Here is a 19,115-nt window from a genome sequence, read left to right as displayed (position 1 = left end):
AGTGGGTGGTGCACATGCAGAGTGAATACAAAAAAAGAGAGGAGGAGGCAAAGAGGAAACAGTTCTAAAGGCTTTATATCCTCCATCCTGAGTGCAGTTACTTACTTACTACAAAGCATGTTAACCCCCACTTTACGTTCATTTCTAACAGGTACAGGACAGCAATGAGTAAAATCACAAGCACAGCACAAAAAAATCCCCCAAACCTGCACTAAGGACAAGTAGCTGATGGCTATTGGAACACTGAAAAGACCCTGTTTGAAATAGGGGAAGGAGGGCTGGTTTCCATGTGTGTTCTCCACAAGAATTGCCTCTGCCATGTGCCAGACAAGTAACAGACCCCTGTCACCCTCAGAGGAATGTAATCACAATTCCGGTTCTCCATGGATGTATTCCCAGTTCAGCTGTGTTTTTCCCACAGCCATCCTGTGTGGGTGTCTGTGTAGGTGGGAATCTGCCTGACTGAATAAAAGGACATGCCAGGGGAGAGGGAAGTGAAGTGCCTGATTGCAGAGTGCAGGGCAGGCCCAGAGCCTCAGGCAGGGGATGCTCAGGGTGGCTCCAGTGCTCTGGCTGTGGGGATCAGCCAAAGCACCGGCACTGCCATTCCTTCCCTTCCTCCCACCTCAGGACAAGGTCTGACAATAACTTACCTCCCACTGTGGTATCAGAGCTGTGGTAGCCACAGCTGAGGTGGGCTGAGCATCCCCCTGTGTGTGCCTGACTGGGAGAGGGTTCCTGGCTGCCCAGGGCATGTCCTGGTTCACTCCAGCAGGGATGGAGCCAGCACAGCACTGCCCTGCCCTGCTTTCCCTCAGTGACAGGTGCTCATGGCTCATGTCCCCTCAGTGTCCCATGAGCCAGTGGTGTACATGGAGAAGCCAGTCTGAAAATCCCTGTGTAGGACTGGGATCCTGCTCCCTACCTTGCTGCTCGTTGTTTCACTTCTCCATTTCTGTGCTTTGGGCTTTTCTTCACCACTGGAAGACAGTCAATAAATCCACCCATTCCAGCAGCCCCTTTTCTCCTGGGGAGGCCTAGAGATGATCACCCACTTTCTTCACTAGGAAGCAGAAGCAACTTCACTAATTTTTGGTAACTTTCTACTGGAAGAAGTATCCCACTCTTTATATTCCCACAGCCAGTGGACCCAGGCAGCAGGATCTGCAGTGTTACTGTTTTTATGACAGTAAAAGAGTTGGGGGCTTGGGTATAAATAATAAAATACTGGTTTTACTATGAAGTGCATTCCACTTACCCAGCATAAATGGCACATGTCACTTGATTATACACTTGACCAGTGACATTTGAGACTACATTTGCTGGATCCAAATCTATTTAGCTATCTCTGGCAGCTGGGAGTGTGTGGAGTTTTCTACCAAAGTCATGTGGATCTGGAGTGACAGTCCCAAGTTACAGAGTTGTGCTGTCAGTAACATGGGGGGTGATGGCTTTTGTCCTCAGTCAACCATATCTGCACCCAGCATGGAGTTAGGAAGATGAAGTGCTGCTGAAATCACCTTTATGTCTAAGGCAAACACTTTATCCAGACCCAGCAGTGGCTTGGATGAGTAATGTGTAATGTGCATGGCAGGCTGTCAATCCCCATGCAGTAACAGGAAAAAATTAACCCAAACCAGGGCACAAAGTCTACATTAGAACTCCAATATAAAGGCAACCCCACTGCCACTCTCTGCTGGCACCTACCTCTCACCAGGAGTTGTGTGTGCTGCTCCAGCGTGTCCGTGCTGTTGTGCTGGTTCTGAGCTCGGCACTTGTAGAGACCACTCTGCTCCTTTGTGACGTTGAGAATGACCAGTGTCAAAGAGATGGAATATTTGCCAGTTTTCCTGATCAGGGAGTCGCTGGGAGCTGCCCCTGGGGAGGGGAGGTGCCAGGCCAGGTGGGTGTAGATGTACCTGGAGGCCCGGCAGGTCAGCCGGACGTCGCTGCCCACGATGGCTGTGACCTGGGGGGCTGTTTGCAACCCAGAGGGCACATCTGGGGGGAACAGAAAATGTGTTTGCAATTAAGTCACAGCTGAGGAGATCTCTGGCTGCCTGGTGGCTTCTCAGTGGTCAAATTTCCAAGGCCATGATGGAAGGAGCCAGGTTTAATGAGACCCACATTTGCACGTGGTAACAGGCACTGGGGTTGGGAATTAGGGGAGTGAAGGTCCCTCTCACAGCCCATTGCTGACCTGTGGCAGTACAGCCTTCAGTATTCTAATCATTCCACTTTCAAGTAATGAATTGAAAGCTTATAAATAGGAGTAGTTAATGGGCTGAGGCAGTTTAATCAAGAGAGGTGTTTACAGAGCCATAGTGCTGTCTACACTCTCATATGGATCTGAATCATGGGTCATCTACCGCCACCACCTGCGTCTCCTAGAATACTTCCATCAACGCTGCCTTTGAACAATCCTAAACATCCACTGGTCAGATTATGTGACCAATCCATCTGTTCTAGAACAAGCAGCAGTCACAAGCATTGAGGCCGTGTTGCTGAGAACACAGCTGTGCTGGGCAGGGCACGTCTCCAGGATGAAGGACCAACCACCCCCTCCCTAAGATCCTGCTCTATGGTGAACTTGCCACCGGCTGCCACAAGAGAGGAGCCCCAAAGAGGAGATACAATGACTCCCTGAAACAACATCTCAACCTCGGCCATATTGATCATCAGAACCGGTCTACTCTGGCCTCCAATCGGGAGGTCTGGAGACACACCATCTATAACGCTGCTGCTTCCTTTGAGAACGCAGCAGGATCACCATCGAGGAGAAAAGACAACGCAGAAAGAACCGTGTCTTGCCGATACCATCCAAGGACTCTTTCTGCTGTGTCTTCTGCAACCAGACATGTCTATCTCGCATTGGCCTCTTTAGCCACCAGCGCGCTTGTAACGTATGTGGGTAGAGCCCTCCCCAAATCTTCATTCACGAAGCCGAGCCATGATGATGATCTATCCAGGTAGACAAATGTGTTCATGAGCTCTTCCCTTTCTACCTGCAATCAGTGCTTGAAAATATAATTGCACAGGAATAAAGAAACCCATTTCCATCTCTCAGGAGTAACATTTTCTTCACCACTGAACAGTCTTCTCAATAATCTCTTATATCAACTATGCCAATATTTATTTTCATCACATGTGCCCGGGTGGATATTTACTTGATCACTGCGGATTAACTGATCTAATGATGTACAAGTCCTTGAGGCCCTTATATTTAGCAGGGAAATACTCTGAGGCATGACTCCAATCTAGCCACAGAAGAGTAAGCTGGTTTTTGCTATATTTTTAGTAACTTTTCACTCCAGAAAAAAAAAAAATCAATTTTCCCAAAGTGGCAAACTGAAGCCATTTGAAGACAAGCAAAACTGTTGGAGCAGAAGGCCAGAGCCTGGCCTACAGACACATTCCTATTGCTGCATTGGCCACCAGAGACCTGCAATTAAACTGGAGCTGAAAGATACTCTTATTCCCTTTTTAGTCTATTTGTTTGAGGAATCTATCCACCCAGCAGACCTGAACGAGAGCACATGGACAACCACAGGGACCTGGAATTACTTTGCTGTCCGTTAGGTCAGGGTTTTCAAGTAGCTGAGAGTTACGAGGAGCCCCTTAGAGATGTTACCAGGGTGGGACAGGGATGGACTCTGGGCCACCTTCTGAACAGGAACAGCACTTGCAGTAAATCTGAGAGATTCTTGCTTCAGCATCAAGCTGTTGGTAAGATGCTTTCTCAGGCCAGGATGGAATGGATGGTACTTTGGGAAAGACAGAAGTTAAAGAGGAGCAAGTGTGCACTGGACTTGCCATGTAACAGATTCCACATGGGAGCTGGAATTCGGCCCTGTAAACTCCTGCAAAAAGTTCTGCTGAAGCCACAGATGAGCAGAAATAGTGAGGCTGTTGAAATAACCAATCTGCCTTAGAATAAATCATATATTATAAAAAAAAATCCAGAGCCCTGAAGGAGCTTTCAGATATGATTAAAATTCCCTCTTCTTCACAAGTCATCTGGAATAGAACCCATGAGCTTTGCTTCATGGTTTTTAAAGACTGGCACCAGAAATATTTTACAAAAGATCCCAAAAGAGAAGCAATCCCTCAGGCACAGCTGTGGAAATTGTTATTTTTCTTTTCTTTCCCTGTCAGGAAATTTCAGTTTACCCTGTGCAGTGTATTAGGCTCAGTTGCTCTCTCTTGTTTGAGCTATACACTCAAGCTGCCCTGTGTAACACATCCATTCCTTACTCCTGATGTCCTGTGCTTCCAGCATGTCAAGGTGATGCTTATCAACATGGGGGTAAAGCCTGAGGGCAGCAGGACCTCTCTAAACAGGAAGAATTGAGATCTAGTGAAAACAGTGGGGTGTGGCAATGAGCAGCATCTCAGTCTCTCTCCTTGGGGGTGGACCTTGTCCTGGTTCCAGATGGGTGAAGTTACTTTCTTCCAGTGGCTGTTCCAGTGCTGTGTTTTGGATTTGGAATGAGAATGGTACTGAAAACACACTGATGGCTTGGCTTTTTCCTAAGTCATGTTTATCCCAAGTCAAGGACTTTTTTTTCCTTGTCTCCTGCTTTGTCAGTGGGGAGGTTCCCAAAGGAAACTGGGAGGGAGCAGAGCTGGGGCAGGTGACACAAACTGGCCAAAGGGATGTTCCACACCATAGAACACCATTCCCATTCTATAAACTGGAAGGGGCTGATCTGGGTTTGGGAAGGGGGGTCTGCCATGGCTCAGTGGGTGGTGAGCAGTTGCATTGTGCATCACTTGTTTTTTCCATTTTTATTATTATTATTGTCATTTACCAGTATTACTGTATTTTACTTTATTTTCAATTATTAAACTGTTCTTATCTCAACATACAAGTTTTACCTTGACTCTTCTCCCCATTCTACCGGGGTTGGGGGACAGAGAGGGGTTCAAGCGAGAGGATTTGTGGTCCTTAATTTCCAGTTGGGCTTAAACCCACAACACTCCTGACCCTGAAACCACAACACTCCTGACCCTGAAACCACAGCACTCCTGAACCTGTCAAACCAAAACAGGGGAGAAGTGCCCTTTTACTTGCCTTTTTCTTAGTTTCCCTTCTAAACAGTTGCTCTTTGCTCCAGCAAGAGTTAGAGAACTACGGTGGGTGGCACTTGGCTTGGGTCTGGCACTGCCAGCAGGGGCTGGAGCACCCACCTGACACTGGTGCAAATTCCCAAGGGATTGGAGGTGTTCCTTTCCAAGCCCTGAGTTGTGAGGGATGCTCCATAGCCTTGCTGCTGGACTTGAAAGTTGCAAGTTTTTTTCTACCAACTTAACATTCTGGGAGCAGAGGCCTGGCTTGTTTTTCTTATCATTCCTTCTGCTGACATTTTTTATTTAGCATTTGGAATATTTTTAGCTGTAACCTGTGCTATTCTCTCCCATCATGTTTGCCTTTCAAGCAGCTCTTTCGGCTCCAATAGAATATTCATTGATTTTCATTGCAGTGGAAGGAAAAAGAGAGGGGAAAAAAAAGTCTCTTGCTTTCCTCTCTCTTTTCTCCTCCTACCTGGGTTATCTGGGGAGTAGCTGCAGCTTTGAGAGCACATTTTAAGTCAGTTTGTCTCTTCGACTGCTTTGCTTACATAATCTTGGACCTGAGCAGTGATAACTTCCTCTCTCTGAACAGATACAGTGTTTTATAGGACTCCTAATAAGTTGGCTAAAAGAATGCACCAGGGAGCCTTTTCCCTTTTATCAGCAGTCACCAAACATGTGTCTTTCATATTGTGTTACAGGGTTGTAGCCACCAAGTTCCCCCTCAGCTGTGCGGGATTCCACAAATAGGGAAACAGGCCATGGGGGGAGGGAAAAAGGCAGCACAAGTCAAAGGGAAGTCTGGCTCCATTTGTATTTACAAGGAATTAATTGTTTTTAATTTCCTGTGCTTTGCACGGTAATCTGGGTAATTCAAAACTTCTGCTCTTGCCCAAATTCCAGCCCTGTGCCTGTCAGGGTGGGGGGCTGCCACCAGGCACAGGGAGGTAGGGAGAGTGAGAAAAAGGGCGAGTGAGCCCCCCAACCCGAACCAGTGGGGTGCTTGTCAGAGATCCTGTAAATACATCAGGAATAAGCAGATGCCAGTGGCACAGAATCACAGAACAGCCCAGCTCATACTTTGTTCTGCTATCTGAGAGCAGATTTTTATCTCCTGTTTGAAATGTAGTATTTTCTTTCTGGTGGAAATCTTTAACTCCAGTTTTTCTGACTTGTTTTTGCAATCAGATGAGTGCCTGAAAAAGGGTTTTCCTATTATTTGTTATTCTTATCCTAACTCGTTTATATTCTGAGAACGTTCAGAGTTTTCAGATGGGTGGGATCCCATTTTACCTTTTGTACAAAGGCTAGAATTTGATTTACTGTGGACCTACAGTAATATAGAGCTGCCCTTTCCAAGGTGCAGAGCAGAGATTAGAAGGTAAATAATACTTGTCCATGGCAGAGAATCCCTCCAGGTCAGCTTTTCACTGCACTGGGAAGGTTCCAGTCTGCCTGGAGTGTCCTCTGGAGCGTAACTGGAGGTGGACAATGATATGAGGCGCTTCTGAGCATCTGATGGCTCACCCACATTCCTCTGCCCGTGGCAAACCAGTCATGTGGTAAATGGGAACACTGGGGGCAAACAGTGGCAGGCAAAGCAGGCAAGGGACAGGTTTTGTTTCCACGAGGATTTACATGAAACAAAAATCCTGGACTAAGAGTTAGCCCAGGACACGCTGGATGACACCATAAGCATTGCCATGGGAGCCTCTGCCACCAGGAGCAGCTCTAGGAGGGGCAGTGACAGTCAGAACATCTGGGAGAGCTCAGGGAGGCTCTGGGGCCGTCACTGAGTGAGGAGATTTCTCATCACATTGGTCCCCTTATATGGTTTGGATGCAGAGTGATCTCCAAACCCTGTTGGCCCTTCATGAAATGAACTCTGCTGGCAAAGAAATTATTTAAAAATAGACACCAGGGCTATTTCTGGTGTCCGTGGGAGTTTGTGTGGGGGCTCTGCAGTAGAAGAACAAAATGGCTGCTGACATTATTCCATTGGGATAAAGACATTTCTCTGAAATGAACTTGGTGATTAAAACATCAGACTGAAGTGAGGCAAGTCCCCAGAGAGCAGCCTGCACAACACCTGAGGATGTTTCCCTGGAACGCTCTGTCATGTCCTGGGAAAACACCTCAACCCTGACCCAGTGGAACAGGGTTTTGAGGGACTTCAGCCTCTCTATCATCCTCAGATTTCTTACTAGGGAAGAAATCTGTCAAGCTCAATTCAGCCAAAATGTTTGAAAGCAGCTCAGGATGCACCAGCTTGTTTGTTGGCAGGAGATAATGGGAGATCAGGTCTTTAAAACCAACACATTAATTGTGGGGTGCCACAACTTGCAGCTGCTTTGCAAAGAACTGGGAGGTGCTAAAAACATTTGCAAACCTTGTCCTAAAGGCCCAAGTGCTGCTCATGCACCCCCAGGCTCTAACCCAGCCCTCAGCTCAGCTCTGAGCTTCAGTGTGCCCCAAAGGAACCAGCCCAGCAATCCTAAAGGGACTCCTTGGAGCCTTGTGCTTTTGGACTTGCTCTGCTTGGAACCTCCCAAGCCATCCCTGGGTGTTCCCCCAGCACTGAGACTGGAGGCAAGCCCTGGGGAGAGGAACCTGTAGCCCCCTCCCAGTGCCTCCAGGAGAAGACCCAGCTTTTCCCCATGCTGAAGCAGACCTGCAGCAGCTCTCCCAGCAGTCTGGCCATGCTGGAATGATGCCCATGACTCAGCAGAGGACCCCCATGTGAACAAACCCAGCAGCAGGTCACTGCTGCTATTTTACTGCAGCAACATGACCTACTTTAGCATCAGGATGGCCACATTTGGAAAGTTTGCATTCCTTTCTCATCCATAAACACACTATTTTTAAACACAGCACTTTCTAAAAGCCAGTCATGCTCGTCCAGCATCTGCCTCTTCCCCAGAATGGCACAGACTCACAGTAAAATATCTGCCCTGGCAAGCCCCACTCACCTCCTGGTCTGCTTTGCTGGAAACATTTCCACCACAAACACTGTCAGTAATTTTGCCCAGTGATTCATTTCCTTCATAATTAAAACTTCATGATTAAAACATTTTTGTCTCAAAACATTGCTACATTGATCTTAAAATAAAAAAAAAAATCTGAAATATTAGCTCACTGTGGGTGGAAAAAGCCCCTCCTACATAACTTTATTATTAAAATAAAACATAATTGTAAAAGGTGCATGGGGTGATCCCACCCTTTGGATATGACCTTGTGCTCATTGCTTATTTAGTTGCTGCAGCTTTGGTTTTAGTCACCAAGTGTTGCAGCTTGGGAACACCTGGCTGTGGGTAACACTCCCCAGCATAATAGCTGGAATTCAGAGCAGACACCAGTCTACAAGAGGACTCAACACTTGGAAGTAGTGAAGTACTTCCAAGCTGGTCTTCAGCCTGCCTTGGACATCTTGAGGACCTCTTACATCTGAGCTGGATCTCCCAAAAGTGCACCCTGAAGGGCTTTTTCTAAGTAAGAGTCAGAGCTTTGAAGAATACATTTTGGAGGGTGAAAACCTCTTCTGTCTCCACTGGGGTAGCACAAGGAAGCTTTAATGGAGGTGAAATCTTTCCCCTGTATGGCACCACCTTCATTACTGTTGGATGGCATTTTTCCTGTTTGCACTTCTGTGTGACAATGGTGTTGATGTCTAGTGAGCCCTTTTTTGGTTAGAATGACTTGAAATGTCATTAATTGCTTTAGAGCAATGGAGTCAAACAACACAGGAGGCAAGAGAGGCAGAGGAGTGCAGGGCCCTGCCCATGGCAAGCTTTGCCCTCACAAATTGCTTCATGGGAAAGGAACCAAGTAGTGCGAACCAGACATTTACTTTCCAGGACACTTCTGCACTCTTTGTTCTAAAAATTGTTATTTTGATGCAAATTCTACCAGCCAACATCCACTCATCCAGAAAGTGAGCACAGAAATTTGTTCTGGGTAAGCACTTGAACAAAGCTGTCCCTGGACTCTCCTCTCTTTTTAAACTCCCATCTCTCCTAAAAACATTATGTAGGTCTTGATCTCACTACTAAAGAATTCCTGTGTTGAAAGGTTAAGCAGATATTTGTTTGCATTTGTGTTCTTTGGAAAACTAGCATGTCCACCTCCTCCCTGCAGGAAGGGCACTGGAGAGGCTGATTGCCCAGGCAGGGATCCAATGTCACAACGATACCAGCCCTGCACTGGGTTGGACACTGGCCTTGCTCACCTTTGCTGTGTCTGCTGACTTAACTGGAGACCAACCAAGTTAGGGAGAGGCTTCAGGTCTTTGGAAGGCTCCAAAGGCTCAGCTTTGCTGGAGGTTTAGTGAGGACAGAGCTCGAATGTCACGAGTGTTGCTCTCAGACACAGGCTCTGAGACTCAGGGCTGCAGCTGCAGCTGGGAAGGGCAAAAGGAGCATCGGGGCTGATGCTGGACACATCTGAGCTGTGCAGGACCCAGGCCTGAACAGCCTGGGAGCGTTCCAAAAACATCACAGGCAGGGATTCCCAAGAGTTTGAAGGAGCACTGAGCAGCCCTGCACACCGTGGAGGTGGATGTGCTGTGTGCGTGCCGTGCTTTACCTGACACGTAGAGCTCGACGCTCCTCTCCTCCACGCCCACCTTGTTGGAAGCCACGCAGGAATAGATCCCTGAGGCACTGCTGTTCTCTACAGTGAGGGTGCTCACAATCTGCCAAGCAAAGAGAAGGCAAAAAAAGGCTCTGAGTGTGGGGAAGGCCTGGCAGAGGAGCATTATGGTACAGAAAACTGCTAATACAGTTGTTTCTAGTAACGGGTGAAGGTCACGGACACATAAGTGCTTCTATTAGATTTTTGATCTCTCATCATCTCACATCACCTCAGCCCACCTAACTTGCTTCCCTCCTCAATCCTAAACTTCTTTTTTTCCCTGTCTCATCAATAAAAAACAGGGTTCTCCTTTGAGACAAGGCCAAGGTCCTTTTGTGACAACATCAGCAAAAAGCTGAAGTGAAGGACCTGGAGGATTCATCCAAATGCAGTCCCACATCCTTCTGTTCTCTTTTCTGCTTCTCAGTTATGGGTTACATGGGTGACAAACATCCACATTTGCATGGGAAGCAGGTACTTCATATGCATGTGGGGTTAAGAATATTGCAGGATTTTGCTTTGCTTCACTGTGACCCCAGAGAAGGGAGAGAAGGATGTGGCCCCTCTGGTCCCAAGCTCACTCTTACAACTTGTGCTTGGAAGCACCTTGATTCCATGACCCTTCCTCAGAGCTGTGCCAGGAGCTGTGCAGGAAGGAAGGAAGCTCTGGAGAAGCTGCTGGTGACGCTTGGCAAATGCAGAAAGGGAGGATCATGAATGATAAGGAAGGAACACTTGTCCTGAGCTTCACCACAGAGAAAAAGGAAGTGTTTCTGTTACTCACGGGGCTGAACTCACACACATCCTTAGGAATTTGTGTTCCTTAAACATCCCAAGTCTCTGCTTCTTTGTAGGGTCCCCTTAATGAGGAGCAGCCCTGTGGCACTGCCCTGTCCCTGTCCCTGCAGCACCACAGGCTCATACAGGACTATCCATAGATCATGGCTTTAATTATTCCTCGTGTTCTGTCGGGTTGGTAGTGAGAAATTAGGGGCTGACCCACCAAGACACAGATGTTCTTGCAAGATGATTCTGCTTCCCCTGCAGCCATTCACCTGAGGAACTCTGAGCCTTCACATTTGGAACAAATATCGCTTTCTTTGCCATCCCTTCTAAGGCCTTTGAGAATCAAAACTTATAACACCCTCTGGCCCTTTGTCCTTATCTCCAGAGAGCGCTTTGAAGTGCACAAAAGCATCTCTGGACTTTCTTTTTAATATCCTAAACTAAACTCACACAAGACATTCCTTTACCCCTCATAAAGCTGCATCATGAGTGTGTCTATAGCTGTGTGGATTGTATTTTCAGAGCTATTTAAGGTTTGCTGAGCTCTGGCACTTTAAATCCTGTAGGGAAATGAGTTTCAAAGGGTTTGATCCCATGTGCATTTTACATTCTAATGGGGAACATTTTCAGCAGAATAACGGGTAAGTTGAAAAGTCTCTGCTTTTCATGGGCACAGAAATCAACCAAGAATAGGGACAAATCAAGTTTAGGGGTGAAAACAGGAGCCCAGTAAACCCAGCTCCCTCTGGTGTCCACCAAAGAAAGAGCTGTGCAGTGCTGGGTGATTTATGATGTGCAAATAGCTGTAACTTGGATATAAAATCATCCAGAGAAGCGCCTGCTCCTCCTCCTGTTGCTGTTCCTGTAGCCCTGGGCCTGATGCCATGGGCTGTTAACAAGCACATGTTCAGAGCTCTACCCTGACTTTAAGCAGCAGACACTGCCTGTGGAATTACTGCTGAATCAGGACCAAGATCTCTCTTCTCATGATTGCTGGATCTGAGAATTTTAGGTCTGGGAATAGCAAAAGCCAATATAAATGTGCTGAGGATGGAAGGGGATAAATTTGGACAGCTCTTTAACAGTAATTAGTCTCTCTAAGTGACAGCTCTAGATGGGAAGTGGAGGATAATACTGTAGAGCCAGTCAAAAGCATAAAATATCCATTTTGGAATATGTCCAAAGTGTTAGGGGTGACACTGTGGCTCTTCTAAACACTGATGCAATGCCTCAAGCTGTGGCCCAGAGGTAAATACTCATGAACACACACACAGATGCTGATGTCTCCAACTCCATAACTCAGGAGAAGTCTGGCAGGGTAGCGGGAAAAAAAAAAGAGCAAATAGTTATACTGAGACCTCATCATAGCTAATCTCAGTTGTGTCTAGATATGAAGGTGAAAAAGATGGTGGGAAACAGTCTGGGGACAAATTCTTGGGAAAAAAACTACTCAGTAAAAGCAAGAAAGGATTTTCTTGTTTGTTTGCTCAAATCACTGTTATGGACTTGGACAGCAGTTTGTTACACACCTGATCTACAGAGACAAGGCACTTTACTGATTTGTCTTACAACCAGCACCTCCCAGAGTCCTCCAAAATGTGACTTTTAAACCAGCAGCATCCAGAAGAGATCTATAGGTGATTTCAGAGCTGGAAATTCAGGATTTTGAGTGATTTTCTTGAAATAAGAATTATTACAAGAATTAATTACAATTATTATAGAATTATCCTGAGATCATTATGTATCAACTTTTTGCTCTAGCTGTGTGCTCTTGGGCCAATCCCTGAGACTGGGAGTCCAATTATCTTTCCAGCATCTGAAGGGAAGTTCTCAGTTGCCAAACTAACCTAATCCTGGTTTGGTCCTTAACAGAGTGGTGCTTTGGAACACTAACAGACTAAACCAAAGGGCATCCAAAGCCCTTCCCTCTATAAGACCACATAGTTTTGTCTTTTACCAAAAGCAACCTGAAAAGCACTTTTAAGCCAGCAGTGGTATCTACTTTTTGAAGTACCCGTAGATCAGGAGACCCCTTTGAAGTGAACCAAGGAGATGCCAGAGTAACCTCTATTAACCTAGATGTTAAACCTCACAGGGTTCACAGTGCTGATGATTTGGCAGTTGAAAATTGAAATTTGTGTGCATTTGGTCACAGTGGCAGGTTGGGAAAAGGATTTTGTTCTTCTAAATGCCATCCCTAATGAAAAAGTGGTTTGAACTTGAGCAGCCAAACATAGGGATCTTTTCCCATTATTAACAGTGAGAATTGCTGGCACAGACTCCTCTCTGCAGTGGCACAGCCCCAACATTTGGGGACCTTTAGCATGGAGTGGAAAAAATTCTGAGGGGATAATCCTTTCAGTGTGCTCAGTCCATGCACCTGGTGAAGTATTTTCTGTTCCTGGAATCAGAGCCAGGACAGAAAAGTCTGAGACATGGAGCAAGTCCAGAGGAGGCCACAGAGCTGCTCCAAGGGCTGGAGCCCCTCTGCTCTGGAGCCAGGCTGGGAGAGCTGGGGATGCTCACCTGGAGAAGAGAAGGCTCCAGGGAGACCTGAGAGCCCCTTCCAGGGCCTAAAGGGGCTCCAGGAGAGCTGGAGAGGGACTGGGGACAAGGGATGAAGGGACAGGATGAGGGGGAATGGCTTCCCACTGCCAGAGGGCAGGGAGAGATGGGATACTGGGAAGGAATTCCTGGCTGTGAGCGTGGTGAGGCCCTGGCACAGGTTGGGCAGAGAAGCTGTGGCTGCCCCATCCCTGGAAGTGTCCAAGGCCAGGTTGGAGCAACCTGGGCTAGTGGAAGGTGTCCCTGCCCATGGCAGGGGGTGGCACTGGATGGGCTTTAAGGTCCTTCCAACCCAAAACCTCCTGTGATCCTGTGATTCGCAGGGCTCACACCACAGCTGCTTCCCTTGCCTTCTGCTCAGAGCCCTCAGTCCCAGACAGAGCCCAGCTCCTGCTGAACCTCAGTAATGATGCTGAGGGGAAACCTGCAACTGCCTTGAAACTCTGTATCCCTGCAGTGAAAATTCATTAACTATTTACAGCCTGGAAATCTGCATTCTCTAGTTTACCTTCCGCTCCCTGTCCTGACCAAGAGCAGTTCAGGCTCAATGACACATCAAACCCCTGCCAGTGAGCTCCAGCCACGAGTGGAGCACAAACCATGGGGCTGTTCCATCCTCGGCTCCTGTGCAGACGGCGCTGGGACCAATGGTAATTAATAACAAATTATTGGCATGGCATGTCTAGACATCTTCCTAGTGGGAGCTGGATGAGATCCTGGGAGTTCACTGCATACCAAACACCACACATCCTGCCTGTGACTGGATTTGCAAGTAAAGGGCTCCATTTCCTATGACTTAAACTAAAGGCCACCCAATACTGCGACCCCAAAGAGGCCACTATTAGCTAATAAATGATTACTGTGAAAGAATAGACTAAGTTTAAAACTTAATAAGAAAAGAAATAAAATGACTGAGCTCTGAAGAACAGCTATGATGAGTAAATAGACATTGCTGCTGGGAAAACTCCTAATGGAATAGTTCAATAAAGTCCATATGTCCTGCACTGTAATGTTCCCGAGCTGATAAAAAGAAATTATTTTAGAAGCAGCCAAATAACATTCCACAGCCATGTACCCTGAGTGTTTTAAGACGTCTTGTAGTAAGGACAGAGCAACCAGACCTTTTCTTAAGCTGGAGCCAGCATGCATTAACATATCTAGTTGTTCCTTGCTTTCTCTTTCCTTTGGCTAATCCCTCCCTCCAGCAGCCTTAGTTAACAGTTCTTTCTCTTTCACTTCGTTAGCTCTGCGTGGGTGAGGATGAGGAGTGGAAAACGTGGGTGGAAAATTTCTCAGCTGTCTGACTCTGGCAGAGCTGAGCTGGAGGTGTGAGAGGGAGATGGAATTACAGGAACTTTAGCAGAGACCCTGTAAAGAAAATAGTCAACTAACTCCTAATCCATCTACTTGAATGGCACAGAATAACACTTGTTTTCATAGCCTGACAATTCTGATCCATGATGTTGGTTCATTCATTCAAAACATGCTAAAGGCTGGACTGAGAATGAGTGGTAAGAGAAGCCTGTGAGTCAGCTGAGAACTTCCAGGTTTGCTCCTGTCTCAGGCAGTGGGTGTTTCCCTGTGAAAGCAGAGCAAGCCTCTTCACAGAATGCAGCAGGAAAGGTGCTGGACTGGGCTGGAACTGGGGGGAAACTGGAGGTTTGAGGTGCCTCTGGAGGAACTGGTATTCACCTCTAGTATGGACGGACCGATTGCCCTCTGGCCCTGGGATGGGTGGATAGGTCCTGGCCAGTCCTGAGCGGTGACCACTCCCTGCTTCTTCCTCACAACCTGTGACTTCAGGAAGGAATTTAGGAGGGCAGGGAAGACACAGGGCCATTTCTGACCTGCCTGCTGCTCGCCAGGCTCTCACTAGACCTGCCAAGGACAGTGTGGTGCAGTCCATGTTCTGTGCTTGGGTAGTGCCTGAAATATCTGGGCTGGTCTCCCAGAGAGTGGTGACTGCTCACCTTCCCTGCCAGGGCCTGGTGGACAGGGCTGGTGGAGCTCACTGACGTGGGCACCCACACAGGGGGACGGGTTTAAACCTCCTGGCTGAGCTGCACCCACACTTTGCACCAAACGCACCCCACTGCTCTAATGTAGTCTTTCTGTTCCTCCAGGAGGTCTAAACCTGGCATTTTTGGGTCAGTTTTCGTGAGTGGTTGTGAATTCCACCAGCAGAAACACCCCCGTGGCCAGGCCACTCTCTTGTATCTACACGAATGGGAGAAGAGTGATGAAAAGAACCCCCCAGTGAGGACTGAATTATGGATGAGTCTTGCTATTCTCCTCTGCTGGTCCTGTTCTCCCAAGCTTAGGCCAGTGTGTTATTTTGCTAACAGAAAAGCAAATAAAATAGCAACCTAACTCCTTGTGACATGAAGAGGAAACTCAGACCATTCCTGCAATCACGGGAGTTTCACCTGGTGTGAAAAAGCAGGATTCAGAGGGAGATACATGAGGCTTTAAATCACAAAGTGAAAAGTTTAGTATTGACTCAAAACCACTGGGAAAATGACTCGAACACAGTGCAAGTGCCTCAACCATTATTTGACCAAAACTTCAGTGAAGTACATCATAACCACATGCTTTTCCTTAGGGATGAGTCTCAGCCTTTAGAAGGCAGGAAGGAGGTGAAATTCACTTCTCTCTCTATGGAATAATAGTGGAATCATCATTATGATGATGACAAGACAGCTCAATTTTACACGCTACTCCTGTCAAGAGTTGTCTAAAGATCTTCATGTGATCAAAGAGCACATCAAACACCAGGGGTTTGCTGGAAAAATCTGTGCTTGCTGCCCTGCCAGCTTGCTTTGAGAAAGCTTCTGGATCTGGTAATTCCAGGGCAGTTGTTCCCATGCTTTTAATGCATGTTTTCATGCCAAACCAGCAAGTATTGCTGCAGCTCTTGGAGGGTGAACTCTGGGAATGCTGAGGAATCCTTGAGAGCAGGTGAATTCCAGCTTCTGCTCCAAAATCCAGTGTTCACTGACAGGCTCAAATTCCCCAGGAAAATCACCAAGCTTAGCTAATCCCAGCTTCATAACACAGTCCAGGAAAGCCCTGCTCAGTCACACTCCAACATCTTCATTATTTCATCTGCCCCATCAATGCTGATGAATTACCAAGTGGTGAAACCTGAGGTTCATGTATCTAGTTATATTAATTCATAACCTAATTATATTAATTTGCATAAATCTTAATCAGGACATAAAAATCATTAGGAAACACCTCAGACTGTGTTTTTAGCCAGTGGATCAGCAGGAGATGAAAATAATGAATATATTATAAAATGTAAAATTACGTAGCTTGTAACTTTAATACTGAAATATGTAAAAGCTTAAGTTAAAGGGTTGTTGGCTGAGCTACAACCCTCACAGAACATGTCTAAAAATGAACTCTTCAGGATGTCTGGGGTGTGCAGAAAGAGCAGAGATGCTGTGCAAGGAGAAACCTCAGGGCTGTTGGTGGCACTCAGAGTGCCCCAAGCTCCTGGGGACAAGGAAACCTTTGAGGACTCTGTGGGGACCTTGTATGGATGTTCCCTTGTGTTCCTCACTTCCACACAGCAGGACAATTCAGCAACCAAGAGATATTTTGAGTCACAGCAACTGTGAAACCTCTTTTCTGTGGGGACTAATATAACTTGAAGACTGATCATCAGACACAAACTAAGCTCTGGGACACCAGATCATACATTTTGACAGACTGTATATATATGTGTGCGGAAGGAGACAGTAGCCAGGAGAGCCAGAAAGCTCTTGTCAGTCCATGCAGCAACCAGGAAGTCTTAGAAAAGGACAAAACTTTGTAGGTACCTGTTGCTGACTTCCATTTTTATAAGTAATTAGTACTTTGTAGGGAGTTGCTTTCATCTAAGATCTAAAATTCTTAAAGAATACATTAAAACTAGAGCTTAAGGGGCACTATGCCATCTAAATAAATCCAACTTATAAATATCTTCCAGCAATGGAAAAACTCAGGAATGAAAGGCGAACACTGATTTTCTCCTTCCCAGCCCAGCCACCATGTTTTCAGAGCTCTGTTTCAGATTATGTTTAGAACTGGAAAGTCTCCATGAGAAAGAGCAGATGGCTAAGGCACTGATCCTGCCAGATGCTGATTTAGTCTGGACCTAATCCAGAAGAGCACTTTAGCTTTGTGCTTAACTTTGGGCATGGGAGTAACTGAAGAATTATCCTCTGCTTAAAGATGCACCAGGATATGAACTGCAGCATCCAGCACCTTGCAGGATTAGACCATCTGGACCATCCACCTCAAAACCTGTACCTGCAAACCCACTCCTGAAGCCACAGAGCTCTGTAAGTCCAACAGGTGAACCAACTCTCCAAGCCAGAGCACAGCAGAGCCAGGAGGCTGTGAAGCCACAGTGGAACAGCTCCAGCAGCTTCCCAAGGGTCAGCATGGACAAGTCTATACATCACTCAGCACCACCACAGGTAGCCAGGAGGCACTGAACAGGTAACTCCTGGCTGGGATCTCTGCAGTTCACACAGGAAAAGTGATCCCAGTGCTGGTGGAAGGGGGAGCAGGCAGGGAAGGGTAGAAGGAAGGCCTTCCCACCTTCATGGAGTCAGTAACGTGGTTGGCAGCCCAGATGGGTAAAGAAACATGGACAACTCCAGCTGAAACAGGCAGGGCCTGCAGGCACCTGCACACCCCAAAATGAGGCCAGTTCCCTCTGGCACTGCAGGCCTCTCACATCACACCACTGCTCAGCCTGCTGCTTGAGAGGAGGCAAAGCTGGGCAGGACAAAGTGCTCTTCAAGTGTCTTAATGAAGTCAGGGTCACTTCACAGGACCCCTCGCACTGAACCACTCTTACACTTCTTGAGTCTGAGGAGACACAGAGTCTTTTGACCCAAAACTCTTTGGAGAATTTTAAACAGGGTGAGTGACATCATTCACAGAATTCTGGTGTTTATAAGCAGTGAAATGATCCCAGAGCTGGGGAATTCAAAGCATTCTAACAACCCACAGCAGCCTGGGAACCACGGGACAGAGCTCCAGGACAGAGCTCCAGGATAGAGCTCTGTGTGAGCATGGAGCCCTTGGAGCAGCCCCTGGATCCCATGGCATCCCATGACATCATGGCTCAGACTCCACCCCACACATACCTTTGGTTTATCCCCCTGCATGGGCATGTTCTCAATGCTTCTTATCTTGTTGCCTATGACCATGTTCTCCTGAACCACCACTCTTGGCCCCTCGGGTTTGCACCTGGAGGGAGAGAAGCAGAGATGGTGTTCAAGAACCAGACATACCACAGATAACCAAGGAGGTGTGTTGAAAAGAATGTCAGTCTTCCGTCTTAAAAACTCCTAAAAGCTGTGGCTGCTGGAGTCTGTTTCTCTCTGTGAAACTATCCCTTCATTACAGCATTCCAAAACTATTTACAAAGCACCTTGACAGAGGTAGACAAAGATCAGTATATGACCAAAAAGGAACCCCCCAAACTTTCCAAAGGTTAAAAATGGAAAATACTGGATAACTAATTAAATCATGTGAGTTTAATCTGGCTAATATGAGTTATATTTCCAAATTCAAAATGCCAGTCACTCAGAACTGCGGGGAGGTGATTGTTGCTGAGTCTGTCTGCTCAGCTTTCCAACAGGAAGTGTGGGCTGAGGGAGTAGAGTGGGTAAATACTGGGATAATGACAGCAGAAGGCTCCTTTAATGTTGCCCATTCCCCAGCAGACAGCTGCCAGTTATCAATCTTCATTTTGGAATATGGGCAAAGAGCAGTGTATTGAACATCATGTGGAAAGGCACATCTGCACCATCCAAGGCAAAAGGCTTTTCTGTCTTCCTTGACTTGGAATAACTGAGCAGGGACACAGGTTTTCTCATGCTTAGCAGTTCAAAGGCTCTGAGCCCACTGTAGGGTTATGGGAGGTAAAATGAATCTGGACATCTGTAAGTGCTGATGCTGCAGGAAATGAATCCATAAGTCAGCCCTGCCTTGGTCAAATCCACACAAGACACTTGGGCAACTCCCTGGGTCAAGGGAGGGTTTATAGCTCTCAAAAGAGC

The 19,115-nt window shown here is 46.9% G+C and overlaps 1 protein-coding gene across 1 annotated transcript in view; it reads right to left on the bottom strand.

Annotated features, from left to right (window-relative positions):
- LOC135421605 (vascular endothelial growth factor receptor kdr-like) overlaps positions 1-19,115 on the bottom strand; it is a 132,289-nt gene that overhangs the window by 38,294 nt on the left and 74,880 nt on the right. Inside the window, exons 11-13 of the mRNA XM_064670207.1 lie at positions 18,198-18,300; positions 9,655-9,763; positions 1,708-2,001 (exon numbers count right to left, since the gene is read on the bottom strand). Of these exons, the coding sequence (XP_064526277.1) occupies positions 1,708-2,001; positions 9,655-9,763; positions 18,198-18,300 (506 nt within the window). The remainder of the gene's footprint in view (positions 1-1,707; positions 2,002-9,654; positions 9,764-18,197; positions 18,301-19,115) is intronic.

This window comes from Pseudopipra pipra, chromosome 13 (genome assembly GCF_036250125.1).
Source record: "Pseudopipra pipra isolate bDixPip1 chromosome 13, bDixPip1.hap1, whole genome shotgun sequence".
Lineage (NCBI taxonomy): Eukaryota > Metazoa > Chordata > Aves > Passeriformes > Pipridae > Pseudopipra > Pseudopipra pipra.
The sequence above is the reverse complement of the archived record's forward strand: the minus strand, read 5'-3'. Positions and strand labels throughout refer to the sequence as shown.